This window comes from Bufo gargarizans, chromosome 5 (genome assembly GCF_014858855.1).
Source record: "Bufo gargarizans isolate SCDJY-AF-19 chromosome 5, ASM1485885v1, whole genome shotgun sequence".
In the NCBI taxonomy this organism is placed as follows: domain Eukaryota; kingdom Metazoa; phylum Chordata; class Amphibia; order Anura; family Bufonidae; genus Bufo; species Bufo gargarizans.
Window position 1 is genome coordinate 52,819,068 of NC_058084.1, and position 20,603 is coordinate 52,839,670.

Sequence of the window (20,603 nt, forward strand, 5' to 3'; positions counted from 1 at the left end):
CAATGTATGGAAGCATTTCTGGAGATATTATTAAAAGGTACAGTAGCTATACCATTCACTACAAATCAGTCCCATCTGTTGAGAACTGAGGCCAAGCTGAGATGAAATGTAAAATCTGTAACAGGGCCTACCACTTACCATGGGCCAATTTCAATACTGGTGTCTTGATATACTGTATGGCTTTTGGACCTACTCAAGCACCGGGACTTGGATAAGACTGCTACTGCTGCGCTGTCTCTAGTTCAGGACTCATGAACATGGGTCACCTGTGCTGTGCACTGGGGACTGCGAAATGCGGTCCTCAATTAATGGGCACCGTCCATGTGGCCTGCACTGCGGATGCAGACCCATTCAACTTGAATTGGTCTGTGATCCATCCGCAAAAAATAGAGCATGTTCTAGCGCTCCGTAGTGCTTCTGTGGCCTTCCGCTCAATGCCTCCGCTCACTATGTTCTGGATTGCAGACCCATTCAAGTGAATGCGGATTTCAATACGGTCATGGCCGACACATTAGCTCTGGTTGAATACCTACAGATGTAGCAAAGATGATTTTTTTTATTTGATTAGCTTCTGGTGCTTTTGAACAGAACTGTAGAGAAACCTACTGTACTAGTGGTCCACAATCTGCAGCTTTCTAGCTGCTAAGGCCTGAAGTTTTGCAACAACTAGACAGTTAAATGTTGAAGACCATTCATATACTACATTATCTTCAAAACTATGAACATCTTTTACATTTTTTAACATATGTTAGTGGTTTCTGTAAGTTAAAAGGTTGCAGTTCATTTTTAGACATTTTATCAACATGCTGGATATGAGACCGGGTGCTGCTGTCTTCATTAGCTCTCATGTATCAAAACTTCTTCATTCCTGGACTGATGTGTGTTCTTTCCTCCCTGTCTACAGCTTAAATGAGAACTCCACAGAAGCTTTCCCCCCTCTCTACACTCTAATCTGCCATGTACAACTTTCTCCCCCTCCCTGCTGCTATTTCTAATGTTCCATTCACATATGACCACATTGAATCTGGTAACAATCTGCATTCCATGCATGCAAATGGGGTTTCCACAACCCTGTTCACATGCAAAGGGTATTTTCAGAGTGGATTTTAAATGCTGGTACCTAAAAAAAAAACTGCTGTAAAAATAAGTACCAAGCCACTTATCTCAGGCAGAAATGCAGAGGATTAGCCCCAAGAAATAACAATGGGACTCATACTTATAAAGATCAACTGCTCTACTCAGCACATCCAAGTTGGAGCCTTGGATTTCGGTTGTGGATCTTGGATTTGCAATATGCAAATGCAACACATGTGAACATAGCCCAACACTGAGAGAAGGGAGGGCGAGAGCAAACAGAAGGGCAGCCAGATACCCGCATAAACAGTGTCCATAGCCTTTAGCTCAAATGCCAGGTAGAAGGGACTTCAGTTTGATAACATACAAGAACCCTGAGAATTAGGAATCTTCCCTTTAGGGCTTGAATTCATTTCAATAAAGGTCACATCTTTGCAGAAACTAAATTCTTCTATAAATTATGTAATACATATAATTCATTAATTAAATTAAACATATATTAATTCAGTAATGCGCCCTAAGATCTTTGTAAACACGCTGAACAATTAAACGGAAATACGCTTGAAAACATAAAAAAACAATATATACAATAAAACAGATATGTCACCGCGTCTAGTTACGTAACATGCCTCTAACTATGTCCCATACCTGGATCCCCATTCTCTTGTTCTGCCGTCCTGTATTCTAGAAATAAAAATGATACATGTAATGGAAGACATGAAATGAAAACAATGGTTCCACACGAGGACACAAGCAAAAACTAAATGACTAAAACATAGGAAAGGAAACAAAAGAAAAAACACACATGTGACCAGAACGAACTGGGCAATGGATGGAGGGGCGGACAGATAGATCAATGAAAGGACTGATACAAATAATTGTGTCGTTATCCCTTTTATTGCACTATTAACACTGAAACTTGGCTTGACCTTATTCCGTTAATTTTCACAAACATCTTCTTATAGAGAAAACTGACAATTGGTAGATGCAAATCCTAAAATAGCAATTCCTCTGACATTCAATTTCTAACTGAGAAGTGCACAAATATCTCAGATATAATATCTCTATAGAACAGGCAGCAACGTCAGCTGCAAAAGATGCTGAGCCAGCCAGAATGACCAAGGCTCAGTCCATGCTGTGAGGCCCGTATCCGAATAGTTGTCCTCACAGTCTATAATTTGCACCCTCTCAGGATGGTCCTTCTGATTAGGTAAGTTACATAAATGGACAGGTCAGAACAGAAGCAAGACCTAGTCCTCGACCGTGAGGCCCGTGACCTCCGTCCTCTTCTTACAAATGTATCACTACAGTCATTGAACTAGACTGACTTCATCTATCTATCTATAATTATCAGCTTCTTGTACCTATTATCCTATGATCATTATCTGGATAGGTTAGTAATAGTCGTTAAATATCTTTTGTTCTCCAATACTATCAACGTGCAGTTGGATTGAGCACTTAGTCCTGTCAAGTCCTGTCAGTGCTCAGTCCTGTCAGTGCTCAGTCCTGTCAGTGCCCAGTGCTAACTTAGTTAGTGCTAAGTGCTGTCGGTGCCCAGTCCTGTGTCGGTGCCCAGTCCTGTGTCGGTGCCCAGTCCTGTGCCAGTGCTCAGTCCTGTGACGGTGCTCAGTCCTGTGCCGGTGCTCAGTCCTGTGCCGGTGCTCAGTCCTGTGCCGGTGCTCAGTCCTGTGCCGGTGCTCAGTCCTGTGCCGGTGCTCAGTCCTGTGCCGGTGCTCAGTCCTGTGCCGGTGCCCAGTCCTGTGCCAGTGCTCAGTCCTGTGCCAGTGCTCAGTCCTGTGCCAGTGCTCAGTCCTGTCAGTGCCCAGTGCTAACTTAGTTAGTGCTAAGTGCTGTCGGTGCCCAGTCCTGTGTCGGTGCCCAGTCCTGTGTCGGTGCCCAGTCCTGTGCCAGTGCTCAGTCCTGTGCCGGTGCCCAGTCCTGTGCCGGTGCTCAGTCCTGTGCCGGTGCTCAGTCCTGTGCCAGTGCTCAGTCCTGTGCCAGTGCTCAGTCCTGTGCCGGTGCTCAGTCCTGTGCCGGTGCTCAGTCCTGTGCCGGTGGTCAGTCCTGTCAGTATTAGTTACACAGAAATTCTAAAAATGTTTGTAGCATAAATGGGTTGCCTGTGATTATAAAAAGGGTCTGCTCTGTGTCCGATATTGCAGTTTACCCTATTCACTTTAATGAGGATGAGCTGCGATCCCAAACACTGACGGACGTGGCACTGTTTCCGGAATAAGAAGCAGATCCCCCTTTAATATGTGTCTATCATGAAGTCTTGTGCGATGTGAGTTTGTTGCATGATGTGTTTTCTGGACTGCATAGCAACCAACTGTATTACCTGGCTCAGTGAGTACGGTGCACAAGAGAAACAGTTAAATGACAAATTCAGCTCTGCTACATGTACTGCAATATAATGAATCTGCCACAAACTGTGCAATTATCTGTGACAATATGAAAGCCATTCATCAAATCCTAGGCTTGAAATAGCAGCAAGTCAGCTTCACTCTGTCAACATAGTCTTCAAGACATCTTGAGAGAACGAACAGTGCAGGTAGGCTATCTGTGTCTATACGGTATCTGCTGTGGATGTATTACCAGTCGCTACCTTCCAAAAAGGATATTCTTCAGTTTCCCATAGGAGGAACTTTGAGCTGAAAGCAGTGTCCCCCCCAACCAATGGCTCAGGGGCCACATGTCATCCCCCTTTATGTGGATAGCCAACTGATGGCAGCTCCAGATATTCTTGTACCCTAGTGGCACCTCTGATGTCATAATATCACCAAAACATGCTGCTTGCGCTATAACCATATCACAAATTGGTTGGCAAGTGGTTGTCTCATCATTGCAGATCCCAGCTGATTCCGATAGGGGGAGCCTCGTCCAGGCATTTTCCCTGCAGAGGCTGCCACATGGAATATGTAGTTATACATTGCGGCTATTCAGATGAATACACCAGAACAGGAGGTGCTCCTATACAGTGGTTCTCCTTGTGGCTCCAAGATGGGGGCTCCCGAGTGGTGGACCCCCTGTATGATATCTTAATAGGCAATATGGACACTGGCGATTCCGTTGTATCATTCATACACTTTTAAACGCCAATGTGGTCACCATGTTGAAAGTAGATCATGAGCCAGAAAAGGTTGTGAAGTATATATAGTAGATAAACTTCGCAGAGGCATAACAACTTAAAGAGCCTCTGTCAGCATGAGCATATTGCCTGGTAGGGCTTATCATGCTGAGTAAAACAATATATTTATTTCCTCTCTGGGGTTAATAAGTGCCGACATATATTAATTTTAATATTTATGTAAATGTGTTATTTGGAGCACCAGGGGCTTGGCCATAGCACTAGGAGCACCACTAGCACAATGGTCCCTGTGTTGTCTATATTCCCTATTCTCTATTGAGTGACAGGGCTTGACATCTTGTCTTGGTGCTTGCGCAGTAAAATCAGATGCTGCTTCCTGAGCTTGGGAGGCAGCAGAAAATCCAATGTGCGAGCGTGTCGGTTCAGTGACTCAACAGGTGTGCAGTGGATCTGATAAGCACTGCTTTCCGAGTTCATCGGATCCACTGCACAAGTGCTGAGTCTTACACCAAAAGAAAAACTCTATACAAGACCAAAAATTTAACTCCTGAGTCCCTGCCTGAGTAAACTGAGTGCAGTAACTTTCTTGTAACCTCAGCTGTGTTTCCTACTCCTCTAGTTTCTCGGACAGAAAAAGTATTTTGTAAATTAGACATTCTTGGCAAATACATTTTGTACAAAATTATTTGGGCCTGTCTGCCAAACGTCAAGGCGATCTCTGTAAGACTGTAACCTAACACTAAATGCTAACTGTTACAGTCAGGTCCATAAATATTGGGACATCGACGCAATTCTAACATTTTTGGCTCTATACACCACCACAATGGATTTGAAATAAAACAAACAAGATGTGCTTTAACTGCAGACTGTCAGCTTTAATTTGAGGGTATTTACATCCAAATCAGGTGAACGGTGCAGGAATTACAACAGTTTGCATATGTGCCTCCCACTTGTTAAGGGACCAAAAGTAATGGGACATAATAATCATAAATCAAATTTTCACTTTTTAATACTTGGTTGCAAATCCTTTGCAGTCAATTACAGCCTGAAGTCTGGAACGCATAGATATCACCAGACGCTGAGTTTCATCCCTGGTGATGCTCTGCCAGGCCTCTACTGCAACTGTCTTTAGTTACTCCTTGTTCTTGGTGCATTTTCCCTTCAGTTTTGTCTTCAGCAAGTGAAATGCAGCTCAATCGGATTCAGGTCAGGTGATTGACTTGGTCATTGCATAACATTCCACTTCTTTCCTTTAAAAAACTCTTTGATTGCTTTTGGAGTATGCTTTGGGTCATTGTCCATCTGCACTGTGAAGCGCCGTCCAATGAGTTCTGAAGCATTTGGCTGAATATGAGCAGATAATATTGCCCGAAACTCTTCAGAATTCATCCTGCTGCTTTTGTCAGCAGTCACATCATCCATAAATACAAGACAACCAGTTCCATTGGCAACCATACATGCCCACGCCATGACACTACCACCACCATGCTTCACTGATGAGGTGGTATGCTTAGGATCATGAGCAGTTCCTTTCCTTCTCCATACTCTTCTCTTCCCATAACTCTGGTACAAGTTGATCTTGCTCTCATCTGTCCACATGATGTTGTTCCAGAACTGTGAAGGCTTTTTTAGATGTCGTTTGGCAAACTCTAATCTGGCCTTCCTGTTTTTGAGGCTCATCAATGGTTTACATCTTGGGGTGAACTCTCCGTATTCACTCTGGTGAAGTCTTCTCTTGATTGTTGACTTTGACACACATACACCTACCTCCTGGAGAGTGTTCTTGATCTGGCAAACTGTTGTGAAGGTTTTCTTCACCAGGGAAATAATTCTTCGGTCATCCACCACAGTTATTTTGTGGTCTTCCAGGTCTTTTGGTGTTGCTGAGATCACCGGTGCGTTCCTTCTTTTTAAGAATGTTCCAAACAGTTGTTTTGGCCACGCCTAATGTTTTTGCTATCTCTCTGATGTTTTTTTTTTTTTTTTTTCAGCCTAATGATGGCTTGCTTCACTGATAGTGACAGCTCTTTGGATCTCATCTTGAGAGTTGCAAATAGCACACTGGAAATAAACTCTGGACCTTTTATCTGCTTATTGTAATTGGGATAATGAGGGAATAACACACACCTGGCCATGGAACAGCTGAGAAGCCAAATGTCCCATTACTTTTTGTTCCTTAACAAGTGGGAGGCACATATGCAAACTGTTGTTATTCCTGCACCGTTCACTTGATTTGGATGTAAATACTCTCAAATTAAAGCTGACAGTCTGCAGGTAAAGCACATCCTGTTTGTTTTTAATTTCAAATCCATTGTAGTGGTGTACAGAGCCAAAAATGTTATAATTGTGTTGATGTCCCAATATTTATGGACCTGACTGTATGTGCCATACAGTCACCATAAAATTCAGGGAGTGCAGGTTCCACATGCATGCTGGGTCCACTCTGTTTTTTATCATTTCGGTGCCACAAATGGCCTCCAATAAATTCAGGGAATGTAGGTACCAACATGCATGCTGAGCACACTCTATACCTCTCCTGGTGCCCGACGGCTTCCAATGAATGCAATGAGAGTCCACTCTATACCTCGTTTGGCAGACGGGCCCAAATAATTTTGTACAAAATATATTTGCCAAGACTCTCAAATTTACAAAATAAGCGTAGCATTAGCACCAGAATATTTTTTATTGCTATGGCATTATTGTACTTTATTTGGTTTGCAGAGCGCTGTTGCATTGTATTTTTTTCTGCACATTGGGATGTGCTGACTGACCCCTTTTTTCTTTTGCAGTCTATTCACTTAGGGGCTCCCGTTCTGGAGGTAGAAGCAGGTTCCACATGTGGGATTTGCACCTATCTGACATTGAGGGTATATTCAAGCACTATGCCATCAGTGTCTGTTACCCAGAGGATCCCCTCCTTCAGTCAGGTCCCCTTACCAGGCAATCACAAAAAGAATCCTATAAGCATCACATGCTAACACATACTGGACTGAATATACATAGAATGAGTCTATCGTGATGAAAACCCTTGACCAAATGTATAGCCGAGAAGAAGAAAGTACGGTAAGTAGATTCTCCTACGTATCTTTACTATAGATCGTCTGCTGTGTGTACATTCAAAGCATACAAGTCGCACTTATGCGTTCACTTCCTGATGCTATACATCAAATTTAAAGTGAATTATCCACCTTTATTTTCCATGTTTCATTTATCTAGATGATTCTGTGCATATTGGCGAGGATTTTTAGAGGCGCAGACCTTGTAATAAATCTGCGGGCAGTCCGTGCAACAGAAAAGCAAATGTATGCCAGCTATGAGCTAGCGTAAATTAGCATTCTAATTTAAGGAAGTTTATGGCGTAAATTATAGTAAACTTCTCGAGCTACAGGAGGCCATGTCCATCCCACTAAGCCTCGCACCCTTAAATCACAAAAATAATTGCTGACAGTAGCATAAAAAAACTAAAAGTCACAATTTATGAGCGAATGATGCGCAATATGCTGGACTTAATAATGACATGACGGTAAGAGGTCGATATTGACTTTAAAGGCTATGTACACCTTCAAAGGCAATTTATTATGATTGCATTTTAATCATTTTGGGCTAATATTCATTTTTTCAATTGGTCTTTATTAAACATTTTCAACAGTTTTTGTCCTACAGGGGTAAGTTTCAGCAGAGTGTCCAACTTTCAGTTTCCAACTGAATTGTTAGGTTGCCGCTTTGATGGCTTAGTGTATAGCCCTTATCTTTGAACTCCTGACACCTCATAAACACTCATTTATAGGCTATGTACACCTTCGGGAGAATTCTTTTTTTATTATTGCATTTTACTCATTTTGGGCTAAAAAAAATCATTTTGTCAATTGCTATTTATTAAAAATATTTAGCAGCTTTGCCATAAAGGGTTAACTTCTGCCTAGTTGTGATAATCGTACATTCAGTTTCAATTAGTGCCAGTCATTTAATAACCCTTACCTCTAAATTACTAATCGCTCCAAAACACTTATTTAAGCCACATTCTTATCAGTAAGATAGAAATTGAGCTATAATGAGTGTTTATAAGATCAGAGATAAGGAGCCATCAGTTGAGCTGCCTGACGGAACACAATAAAAAAACACACATCATGCTACTAGAGAATCCCAAGGTTGTACAGAGAAACGGGCTCAACATTTTTAATAAAGACCAAATAAAATATATATTTTTAGCTCAAAATGAGTACAATGCAATAATAAAAAGAAATTAATAAATTAAAAATTGCCCCCAAAGGTGTCCATAGCCTTTTAAGCCACATTATTATCAGGTTTTTTAAAAAAGAATTTAGCTATAATTAATATTTATGAGCGGTCGGGTGTTCAGAATATATAAGACCTCTCAGAGCAGCAAACTAACAAGTTCAGCATGAAACTGAAAATTAGATCCTCTGCAGATACAGGCTGACACTTAAAGGGGTTGTCTTACTTCAGCAAATGGCATTTATCATGTAGATAAAGTTAATACAAGGCACTCACTAATGTATTGTGATTCTCCATATTGCCTCCTTTGCTGTCTGGATTAATTTTTCCATCACATTATACACTGCTCGTTTTCATGGTTATGACCACCCTGCAATCCAGCAGTGGTGGCCGTGCTTGCATACTATAGGAAAATGTGCTGGCCTTTCTAGTGGCCAGAAACATGTGGGCGCACATAGGCTGGTGCTTTTTCCTACAGTGTGCAAGCACGACCACCACGGATGGATTGCAGGGTGGTCGTAACCATGGAAGTAAGCAGTGTATAAGGTGATGGAAAAATGAATCCAGCCAGCAAAGGAAGGAATATGGACAATCAGAATACATTAGGAAGTGCCTTGTATTTAGTTACATAATAAATGCTATTTGCTGAAGTGAGACAACCCCTTTAACCCCTGTAGGATATAAACTGCTGAAAATTTTTAATAAAGACGAATTGAAAAAATTCTTTTTAGCCCAAAATAAGTAAAACGCAATCATAAAAAATAAAAAAAAATGCCCCCAAAGGTGTTCATATCCTTTAAGGCAAATATTGAATATGCTGTGCAATTTAGGCCTCTTTCACACTACAGTATTTTGCGTTCCGTATACGGTCCGTTTTTTGCGTTCCGTATACGGTCCGTATACGGAACCATTCATTTCAATGGTTCCGCAAAAAAACGGAATGTGTTCCGTATGCATTCCGTTTCCGTATTTCCGTTTTTCCGTTCCGTTGGAAAGATAGAACATGTCCTATATTTGGCCGAGAATCACAGTCCGTGGCTCCATTCAAGTCAATGGGGCCGCAAAAAAAACGGAACACATACGGAAATGCATCCGTATGTCTTCCGTATCCGTTCCGTTTTTTGCGGAACCATCAATTGAAAATGTTATGCCCAGCCCAATTTTTAATATGAAATTACTGTATACTGTATTTGCCATACGGAAAAACGGAACGGAACAACGGAACGGAAACGGAACCACAACGGAAGCAAAAAACGGAACAACGGATCCGTGAAAAACGGAACGCAAAACACTGAATGCAACATACTGTAGTGTGAAAGAGGCCTTAAATCAGTCTACTGTTCCCTGTTATCATCCACTACGGCTGGGGGAAGCTGAGGTCTAAATAACCAAATATCTGCCCCTACGATCAGATTTCAGAATCGCCTGAAACTCTTACGTAGCTAACAGCAAGACTAATTGCTACAATTCCCATAATTATCATAAAGGTGCATTCACACGACCGTATGTATTTTGCAGTCTGCAAACTGTGGATCCACAAATATGGATGCGTTTCATATGGCATCCGCATTTTGCGGTAAAGTATAGGACATGTTCTACCTTTTGTGGAACGGACATACGGAAGCAGAAAGCAGACGGAAGACATGGTGTGCTTTCCGCATTCATATGTCCGTTCCGCAAAAGTTAGAACATGTCATATTCTTGGCCACAAATACGAACCACGGACTGATTGAAGCAATTCGAACCTCGTCCGTATTTTGTGGATTTGCATTTTGCAGACCCAAAATACATATGGTCATGTGAATGTAACCCTAAAAGGCAAAAATAAAAAAAATAAAAAATAAAGTAAAATTTAAAGGGCCATTATGCTTCCTCCTTAGGATGAAAAGAGACATGCATGGAACAGACACAGCCATAAGGACAAGACAAGGAAGAAGCAAAGATTCAAGACACAGACCTGAGTTTCGTCTTCGTGGTGAGTCCAAGTCTTCTGTGGCAACACCGTGCAATGACAGACAGAGACAAAGGAGATGGGAGTGAGAGTGAGACTCAGAAGAAAGCAACGGACACTGAAGGAAAAGCACCTTGCAAAGGTTTAGAAAAAGTACAGATTGTAGGCAGACAGATGACACAGAATGAACACAGACGTAGGGACAAAGAGGACAATAGAAAGACTCCGAGAACACACAGGCTACAGGAGAAAATCATTACCAAGGCAATTCAATGCAGGTAAAACACTCGGTATCTGGTGAATACGTTGGCCAATCAATAACTATAGCAAATGGCACAGTTATATAGAAGAATACAAAAGCCCCGCAATCCAGTTTTCTAATATAAAAAATCAAAAGAAGAACAGATTTTTTTATATATATATATATTGCAGAGCTGAATTTGTCATTAACCTGTTCGTCATGTAATAACTAAATAATAATTATGACTGCAGTCCCCCTAGGTAATACCAAGAATAAAACTGTGTAAGTTTACTTCTTTTAATCCGGTATTTGGTCATCTAGAACATCCATATATACCGTATCTGCGATATAATAAGGCGCAATGATGTTTTTACTGCCTGGTCCTGTCAATCAAAGTGCAGAGGGCACAGAAGTTGCAGAGAGAGCAGAGCCTCTAGGTGTAACGGCAACGCCCCCGTTGCTCCTAGAGGCTCATTTGCATATAATAAAATTTCATTTTTTTCAGCAATGCAGGCACATATGAGCATGGGACAAACACAGATGCCTTTTCACCAAGCGCACATGTAACAGGTCAGCCAGTCTTATAGCTACAAAGCTGCTGACAGATGTCCTATAACATCTTCAGCGCGGAGATATGATCATTTAGAGTTACAGGCCCAAAGCCTGAGTCTGTACTACTGAGAGACTCTGATGACAAGTTCCTTTCTGATGTCTGTCAGATTGTATGGATTCAAATCGTCAAATACACCGATATCTACATCATACCTACATGGAATAGTGGCAAACACTGATGTACAGTACTTGATAGTTCCGTACACTATACATGATAGATGAGCAACACAGACACTGAGGGGGTCATTTATTAAACAGAAATACACCTAAATTAGGTGTATTTTTGGCTCAGATTGCGGAGCAAAGGTCCTTTGCACCGCGATCGGCGACTTCTCCCCGCTCACGCCTGGTCTAAAAAAGTGGAGTGGGCGGGGAAGGGGACGGCCGGCAGCCCCGTCTCATTCATCATTTTCCATGCCTGGTTTAAGCGTAGAAAATGGTCTAACTGTAAGACAGTAAGGAAGCTGCCTCACATTTAGAAGCGTTGTTGGATCTCCCGAAGTTATGTAGAGGTCGGCACCTCTTCATAACTCCGGCAGAACCACCGCCAGCGCACGGGGTTATTAAGACCAGCCTCTATAAAGCTGGTCTTATGTGCCCCCGAAAGCCCAGAATGAACCCCAAGCCAGATATTGTTTGCAAGACACATAGACACATTAGGGCAAAATTTAAATTTACTTTCCTAAGATGACTAGCAACGTAAACATTTCCAGAAATTTTTATTTCAACAAAAAAATCTGGGTTCAGCTTTCCTAGTAAGTAAAATGGATCCCAGAAGATGAAAAAAAGAATTAACAAAAAATAAGGATTCCACAGAAAGTTACAATTCTTTTACATCATGAGATCCACGCAGAGTATGATACAGGAGCAGCAACGTCATCTACTGATTTGTTCCAAAAATTAAATTCATTGATTATCCTGAACTTCACCAGTAAATGTACAATCAAGGATAATTCCACTGAAAAATCATTTGATCCTCGCCTCCCCCCAAGCTGAGCATCAACTTGGCCTGAAAGGTTTAACATTGGTTTGTGAATTGGTTCAAAAAGGCCAACCAATATAAATACACATCCGGCATACACTTTTTGAAGATGGCCGCCGCAACAAAACAGAACAATGCCAATATCTCTATAAGGAAACATTTACCAAACTTTACTAACTTGCTCACTAAAGTGATCCTCCATCCATCCATGCTCCACCTTCGTCTTCAGCCATGGCGTCTTATACAGTAGTGTTGGTGGGGCACTTGTCTATACATGCCAATATACTTCTAATTGAGGAAGAACTTCCTACTGTATTCCCATGGCATGGATATTCAGCAGGGGGCCCCTCGAGGTATAGAACCTATCCATCAGCTATTCACCCATTTAAAACTCATCAAAGTGCAGAACTAGGTTAATTACTCATGCCTCTGGGTGCCATGAGATGTTTTTGACCAATGAGGTTGAGAGGCATACGCAGTGACATACAGAACTTTATAGACTGCTTCTCCGTTTCCTAAGTCTGCAAATAAAGTGACTCTCTGGTTCAAGAAAAAAAAATCACATCAACTGGGGAACAAAATCAACACTTACATGGTGCCCTTCTTTTCAGCTGCAGATCCTCAAACGCCTGGGCTTTTCTTCTGCCATCCATAATGGTCAGACTACCTGGTGCACACTGTGCATTTGGTGGTCCAAGACACCTCCTGCTATGCTTGGGTTGGCCAGCATTGCTCATGTGAGCAGTGCTGGCCCATCCAAGAGCAGGACTGGCCAAGCAGGAAGTGTCTTGAGCTACAGGTGCACAGTGTGCATCAGGTTTTCTGAGAAGTGGTGCAGCCATCTTGGATTGCAGAAGAGAAGCCTGGTTTGGTGGACCTGCAACTGGAATGATGAAAAGGAGGTCACCAGTTAAGGGTTCTGTTCATTCCCCAGTTAATGTACTTTTTTTTTCTTGAACCAAAGAGTCAATTATTTTGAGTGTAAATAGTTTAAGGTTAAGCAATCTGTAAAGTTCTGTATGTAATTACGTATGCTCTCAATTTCATTGGCCAAAAACATCTCATGGGACCAAAAGTCATCGATAATTAACATAATTTAGCATTTTGAGGAAGTCTGAATGGGTGAAACCCATTGTTGATGGATAAGTGCTATACCCAGCAGAGGCCACTGCTGAATATCCATGCCATGGAGATAAATGAAGCATTCATTATTCAGAAGAAAGTCCATCGGCACGTATAGACTTGTGCTACCAGCACTACCGTATAAAACCCTATGTCTGAAGAAGGAAGATGGTGGCCATTTCTCTAAATTCCTATAGACAGGGTTTTGATTATTTTTTTGTTAAGTAGAGGGACTAGGAAGGAACCAACAGGAGCCTTTTTCAATGCCCTGTTGGAATTTTTTTTTTGTACGCTGTCTATCCCAAGAAACCACTACTACAGGACCAAAGTTGTATTGATAAAAGACGTTATGCAACCAAACTGTTTCTAAACTGAGATTGAAGATATTTATGGCCAAGAAACTTACATATTAGCCCTGGTGGCCCCTTGACAATGATCTAATTTCATTCATGAAGACATGACCCAGCATCATTGTCTGCAGCACTTAGGTCAGGCTTTAGAGGAGAAAGTCATTCAAAAACTCTTTCAAATATGAAAGTGATGACCTTTGAAACAGAGGGTTGCTGAGCTCGTATTCAGTACAGCATGGGGTGGGGGAGAGTTTGACCTTGCACTAGAAAAAACTAGAGTTTTAACCTTTTTGAATGTATGGAAATGCCAGTGCACCGACACATCCGGCATTGATAGGACAGCACTCTGCAGAAGTCATTTGAACATTGCATCAAATTTTAGTGACTATAGGGTAATACTGTGGTGATTCTAAGGGTTTATCCAGTCTCCACGTCTGTGTAGTGGGTCAAGCTGAATGCAAGGTGTCCTACTACACTGACTCGTTTAACCAGTTGCTATGAGTGGCACAGGGAAAGACACTGATATATGATTGATTGTCTTCCTGGCCACAAAAGATGGATGAAGCATTACATATCCCCAATTAAAGCCAATAGGCATTCACTGATTTCAATGGGATTGCTCAGCTTTAATTGTTAGCCAACCCCCTTTTTTTAAATCATGTTTTTATGCTTAACGTACTTTTTGATGATGTTATTTTTAATTTTCCATGTCAATATCTATATTGAAACAAACGCAATAAAATCCTGCAGTTCTTGCCCTGGCCACTAAGCGTAATAATAGGCGCCACTTCTTAGTCTGTACAGATCACTTTCCTGCAGTTATCTGCTAATCTGTCATTCTAATCCTGCCTGTAATGATATCACCTTTGAGAATAGATAAGACAGGATCCATCATTCACAAAAGCTGATTGTCTAAGCTCATCTATTATTTCCTTGTACAATGACCTCTGCACAGATCACAGAGCATGCCTAGAAAACTCTCCCATAGAAGTCAATGAGGTCCCCTCCTGACCATTGTGTCTATGGATCATGGGGCTGCTGTAAAGCATAAATGCTTTTAAGAACGGCTCAGGTAAGATGGCCGCCCCCATAATCATGTTCAGGAAATAGGATAAAAAAAATCTACAATCAGGAAATAAAAATAAATTAGAAAAAACCTTATGTATTGCTATCTGGTTTTCACTGGCAAATAACATTTTTAGTGACACGTTTCCTTTAAAAGCTTCTGGCCCCAATAAAGAGTCTGTAACGTTACATTACCCTACTTCGTGAGATTTCCCTACCTCCTAACTTCTGGTCGCACCGGAAATTACGTGGGGAGGCGTGCCGGAGTTGTGCCGATCTGCGCATGCGCAAAACGACAGTTTAGGGAAAATCTCAGCGGAGTTTAGCTGCACACAGAGACACTGCGCATGCGCCAGAAAGCCTCAGTAGGGAAATATTACGGCCCAGTGCGCAAGCGCGGCTAACTCCAGAACATCCATCCGATCTGCGTGCCTGCGCAGTGTGGGCGTAGAGAGATCTGATTGCCATTTTTTCTGTTAAATAAAAATATATATATATGAGGGTTGTCTGCCTGCGCAGTGTGGAGGTAGGGAGATCGGATGGATGTTCTGGAGTTAGCCGCGCTTGCGCACTGGGCAGTTATATTTCCCTACTGATGCTCTCCGGCGCATGCGCAGTGTCCCGGTGTGCAGCTGAACTCCGCTGTGAGATTTTCCCTAAACTGTCGTTTTGCACATGCGCAGATTGGCACAACTCCGGCACGCCTCCTCACGTCATTTCCATTACATATAAGCATCATGAGTTAAGGCTGTAATCTTCATTCCTTTATTTCAGACCCATGATATTCAGTTTTCAATTCCTAGTTTTACAGTTTTCTCCTGCGTACATGTCCACTCTAGTAATAAATGATGGATTTGTGTGTCCAGAATGCTGCTGCCCTCACTAGCTTTCCAGTATCAGCAAAGATTCATTCCTGGACTGAATTATCTTACTACAGCCCATGAGGGATCTCTATTCCTCCATGGAGAAAGTACAAAACCAGCTGGTCAGATCTGGGTGGTAATTCCAGTGCATGAATCCCGTTCCGAGAAACATAATAGATGCAGAAAAAACACGATGTTGATTCAGCAACAGGAAACAATCAATTTCATCTTCATTAAGGTATGTATTAAAAATCCTGTAACATACTTATGGATGCTATTACTGCATTTGAGTATTGATGATTAAGATCTATTTTTCGATCAAAATACTTTGGCAGGACCCAGCAGTATGTTACAGGATTTTTAATGAAGATGGAATTGATTTTATCCTGGTGCAGAATCAATATCACGTTTTCTCTGCATTTTCCTCCACATGTTGATAGACACTGATGATGGAGTATATGATTCCCCTCCCCCTGAAGAGTCTGTCATGTGTTCTCAGCTTTCTCTCTACACTTCTACACAACCTATATAATTCCATCTCTGCAAACTGCCTTGTGTATGCTTTTCTCCTTATCTACAACGCGTGTAAGCTGTCCTCTTTGGATGCTTTGCCCCCTCTCCACACACTGATCCGCCATTTACAGTATCCTCCACCTCCCTGGTACAGTCTCTAACACTGAGAGAAGTTAAGGCAGTAGGTAAAGACAGCCAGTGTCGAGAGCGCCACCAGCTAGGTAAAGGACTCGGTAGAGGCAAAACGGTAGGAAATCAAATGAAAACTAAACAAAAATCCAGAACATACCAGAACATCATTTGACTCTAAGAAAGCTAGTCGTACATATGGCAAAATGAGATCTGTTCTGATGAAACTTTAACCAAAGTTGAGTTTCAGTTTTCAGATGCTTTATCAGACTTCCTTTGAAAGAATACAGAATTACAGTCTATGTATAGAGGCCGATATCATACCGCTCAACATTGTGGATGTTTTTTGACTTACTTAGATCATTACATTGACAACAGTATAGATAATCATTTCTGCTAGTTTTACCACAGAGAAGGAAAAATAGGTCAACACTTGTGAAAAGCACTTGATCGGGACAATTGCTGCACAACTCTGTCTTTATGAAATCTCTTTTATGATTTTCAAAGTACTATTTCTTGGGATGTGGGTCGATCAATAAGAACAAGTACAATAGTAGACCGATACTTGATTTCCATATGCAGTACAAGAAGAAAATGCACTTTTCAAACTCCAAAACAATTCTAAAGGTAGGTAGATGATAGATAATAGATAACATAAATAAATATGTAGATAGATATTTATTAAATAAATAGATATATAATAGATGCATAGATAAATATGCACCATTCAAACTTCAAAACAATTCCAAAGATAGGTTGATCGTAGATAGATAGAAGATAGATAGACCGTGCCACCTTGATCCAACCAGAGAAAATAAGGGCCCACCAAGTTGTTGTCATTGCATATACAAGTTATATCACAATTCAGTCAGGATTGTCCCTAGCAGAAAGTGACTGGTCCCAAGTTGGCATTAAATGGGGATGTATTTTGGGCTCATTAAAGGGATTATGCCATGAAACATAATCTACATTTTTCAAACCAGCACCTGGATGTGAATACTTTTGGAATTGCATGTAATTAAAAGTTTTTTAAAGCCAGTGAGCTTTTCAATAAAATGTATCTGTATAGCGCCACCTAGGGTTGTTCTTTTCCTTATAAAGTGTTTTTGCATGGCAAGACCACTTACTGTTAGCTCACATATACAGGGTGGGCCATTTATATGGATACACCTTAATAAAATGGGAATGGTTGGTGATATTAACTTCCTGTTTGTGGCACATTAGTATCTCGTATCTTCACAGCATAGACAATTGTCTTCAGATACGAGATGTGCAGCACCTGAAACTACGGATACTGGAAGCCTGTGCTAGCATTTCTCCCGCGGTGTTGCTATCAGTGTGTGAAGAGTGGGAGAAGAGGGTTGCATTGACAATCCAACACAATGGGCAGCACATGGAACACATTTTATAAGTGGTCAAAAACGTGTAAATAACTCATGAAGGAATAAAGTTACATTAAAACCAAGCACACCATTGTTTTTCTTGTGAAATTCCCAATAAGTTTGATGTGTCACATGACCCTCTTCCTATTGAAAAAACAAAAGTTGGATTCAAAATAGCCAACTTCAAAATGGCCGCCATGGTCACCACCCATCTTGAAAAGTTTCCCCCCTCACATATACTAATATGCCACAAACAGGAAGTTAATATCACCAACCATTCCCATTTTATTAATTTTATTAAGGTGTATCCATATAAATAACCCACCCTGTATATTCTTATTATTATAGCCAAATTTACCACCCGAACTCCTCCCACAGTTTTTACACTAGTTTTTACACATAGACAGTAATATACCGAACGTGCGGATTGTTCCCGATTGGTGTGCAATTACTTTGTGGAATGTTCAAAACTAGAGTGGGAGCTGACAAAAGCTAGAGTGGGAGCTGAAAAATCAGGACATGATTTCTAAACTGCCACCACTCCCTCATTTTCAAGCCCACCTACACAAATCTTATATCAAAAGCTATCCCTGCTGCCACTAAAAATGTCCACGGCTAAGCCATAGTCCTCATAGTTTTCACAATAAGACCATTTGTTTGCAACTCACGCCACCCATTGACATTTATTGAAACTCCACTCTAGCCACCTCAAATTTGAAGGGCAATTTCTAAACTGCGACTGTGCCTTCGTTTTTAATATTTCAGAGACATACTATGCATCAAAATGTAGGTCTGGGTCTTGTGATTATCACAATATAAAGCTCTTCGCTGTAGGATTTATAATTTTTAACTACAACCGTTTGAAGATGGCAACCGCCAGTTAAGCGAGCAAGTTGGAGCAGTTTGTTTTTAACTGCTCTTCTCTGCCCTTGATGTAGAGTAAGTTGCCATAGAAGCCCAGGTGTGTGAGCAGCCAGCAGAGTGACAAAAGCTAGAGTGTGAGCTGAAAATCAGGACATGATTTCTAAACTGCCACCACTACCTCATTTTCAAGCCCACAAATCGGCTGCTAATGTTTTTATAAATGTATGTTTTAATGTAACTGTGAAGCACTTTGGGCAACAACATTGCAATTAAATGTGCTATATAAATAAATAAAAGTTGAAATGCTTTTCTCACTCTATCAACCTTGCCATGTGCACTTTTTAAATTTGATCAATCAATTGGTGTCACGATGGGGAGTGGGGGAAAAAACCCACCGTACAATGTCATTAATATAATGTAGCAACTAAGCCTGGACGCTGGCATAAGGGAGCAGGTCACCACCTAAAGCATCCCTAAATCTGGCCCTAGTCTCCTATCTGTATGAGCCGACCCAAATGGTAGGATGGCCCATACGCAGGAACCTCAGAACCCTGAAATACCTGAATTACCCTGAGGTAAGAAGAAAGGGACAAGAGACCAACTGATTCATCCACGACACGGATGAACCAGAGTCTCCCACAGGCCTAGCAACAAAGGACAACACCAAGGAAATGACAGGTAAGTAACTAGTGGCCAGAGACAACTGAACCAACAACAACAGTAATTCTGGTCACTTACCTGCCGCAGCTGCTGGAAGACACCAATTAAGAACACAGCTGAAGAAACCTGGAACCCAAACAGACGAGCTGCCATCCAAACACCTTCCAGATGCAGTCCGAACTGACACACAGGAACCAGGACTCCGGCAACTGCACATCCTAGAAAAATGGTTCATCCCTCTGGGAAACCAACCCCCTTCCAGAGGGACAACATACACAGGGAAACATCTTGCACTCATGAAAGGACAAACACCAACAACATTCCAGACATAAAACAACAAACAAGACGTACAACAAACCCTGAACATAAACCCACACCAAACATACAAGTGAGGTTGGGTACATAGAGGATACAAAGGCGACAAAGGAATGACATTGGTAAGAGACCTCGATGTCCAACAAGGTGGCCCTCAATGACTGGGCAGATGGAATAGCTACAGAATGGAGCATAGATTCCTGCCCAAAGCAAGGCTAGAACACAACACACCTCCAAGCTACAAGCAAAGGCTAAATAGCTAGAAGAGACCACACCCTGATCTAACCAAGTCAGGATATTAACCCCACACACACCACACAGCAGGGAGACTTAACGGGAAAGTGCATGTGCAAACCGCAAACTACACGTTGCCACAAGCAACGAGTCTTCACGGCAACCGCGTCACGGTCAAACACCAATATGACCGTGACAATTGGTTAGTGTAATGTTTACTATCTTTACTCACTCCAAACACTCCACACAGTTACTCTGTCCACTCCAACCACACAACAGTTACTTAAGCCACTCCACCCAGTTACTCTGCCCACTCTAGTTGTAGACTACTGGTGGAGGCAAGAACACTTCACACAATTTCCCCAGAAGTTGTAGATTTTCTAGTTTCTTGTTGAACTCACTGAGGTGGTCGCACATGCTCAGTTTAAATCTTCAACTGACATCAGCCATATCTTCTGTTAGAAGCTGTGGCAGTTATAGGGAAAAAGCTACAGCAGAAAGAAAATACCCCCAGAGCTGCAGCAGAAAGGACTCTCCTCCTAAGCTGCAACAGAGAGGACATGCCCCCTGAGCTGCCAGGCTGAAATAAATCTAGCAGAGCAATTGGAGCAATGAATTGGGAGATCGCTGGATCCATGTGAGGTACAGGGCTGGTTGTAGCTTTGTTACAAAGAGACTGTCATCTACTATATGTTGTCTGATTCACATTTTTAACATCAATCATGGTATAACCCCTTTAATATGTGACAACCTAGGTCCACTTGTACGCTAGTAGGCCAGTCTGACCCTGGATAGATATGAGGTAGCTAGAAAGATGAATAGATACTGTAGATATAAAATAGATAGATATTAGATAGATAGATAGATATATATGAGATAGATAGATCGATAGATATGAGATAGATAGATAGATAGATCTAGG

At 41.6% G+C, this 20,603-nt stretch overlaps 1 protein-coding gene across 18 annotated transcripts in view; it reads right to left on the reverse strand.

Moving 5' to 3' along the window:
* Positions 1–20,603, reverse strand: part of RIMS2 (regulating synaptic membrane exocytosis 2) — a 578,844-nt gene that overhangs the window by 108,652 nt on the left and 449,589 nt on the right. For 15 of the 18 annotated variants that reach the window (XM_044295802.1, XM_044295801.1, XM_044295800.1 and 12 more), the window contains one exon: positions 1,723–1,758. The exons of the other annotated variants lie outside the window; for them this stretch is intronic. In XM_044295802.1, coding sequence (XP_044151737.1) covers positions 1,723–1,758 — 36 coding nt within the window. The remainder of the gene's footprint in view (positions 1–1,722; positions 1,759–20,603) is intronic. 18 annotated transcript variants of the gene reach the window in all.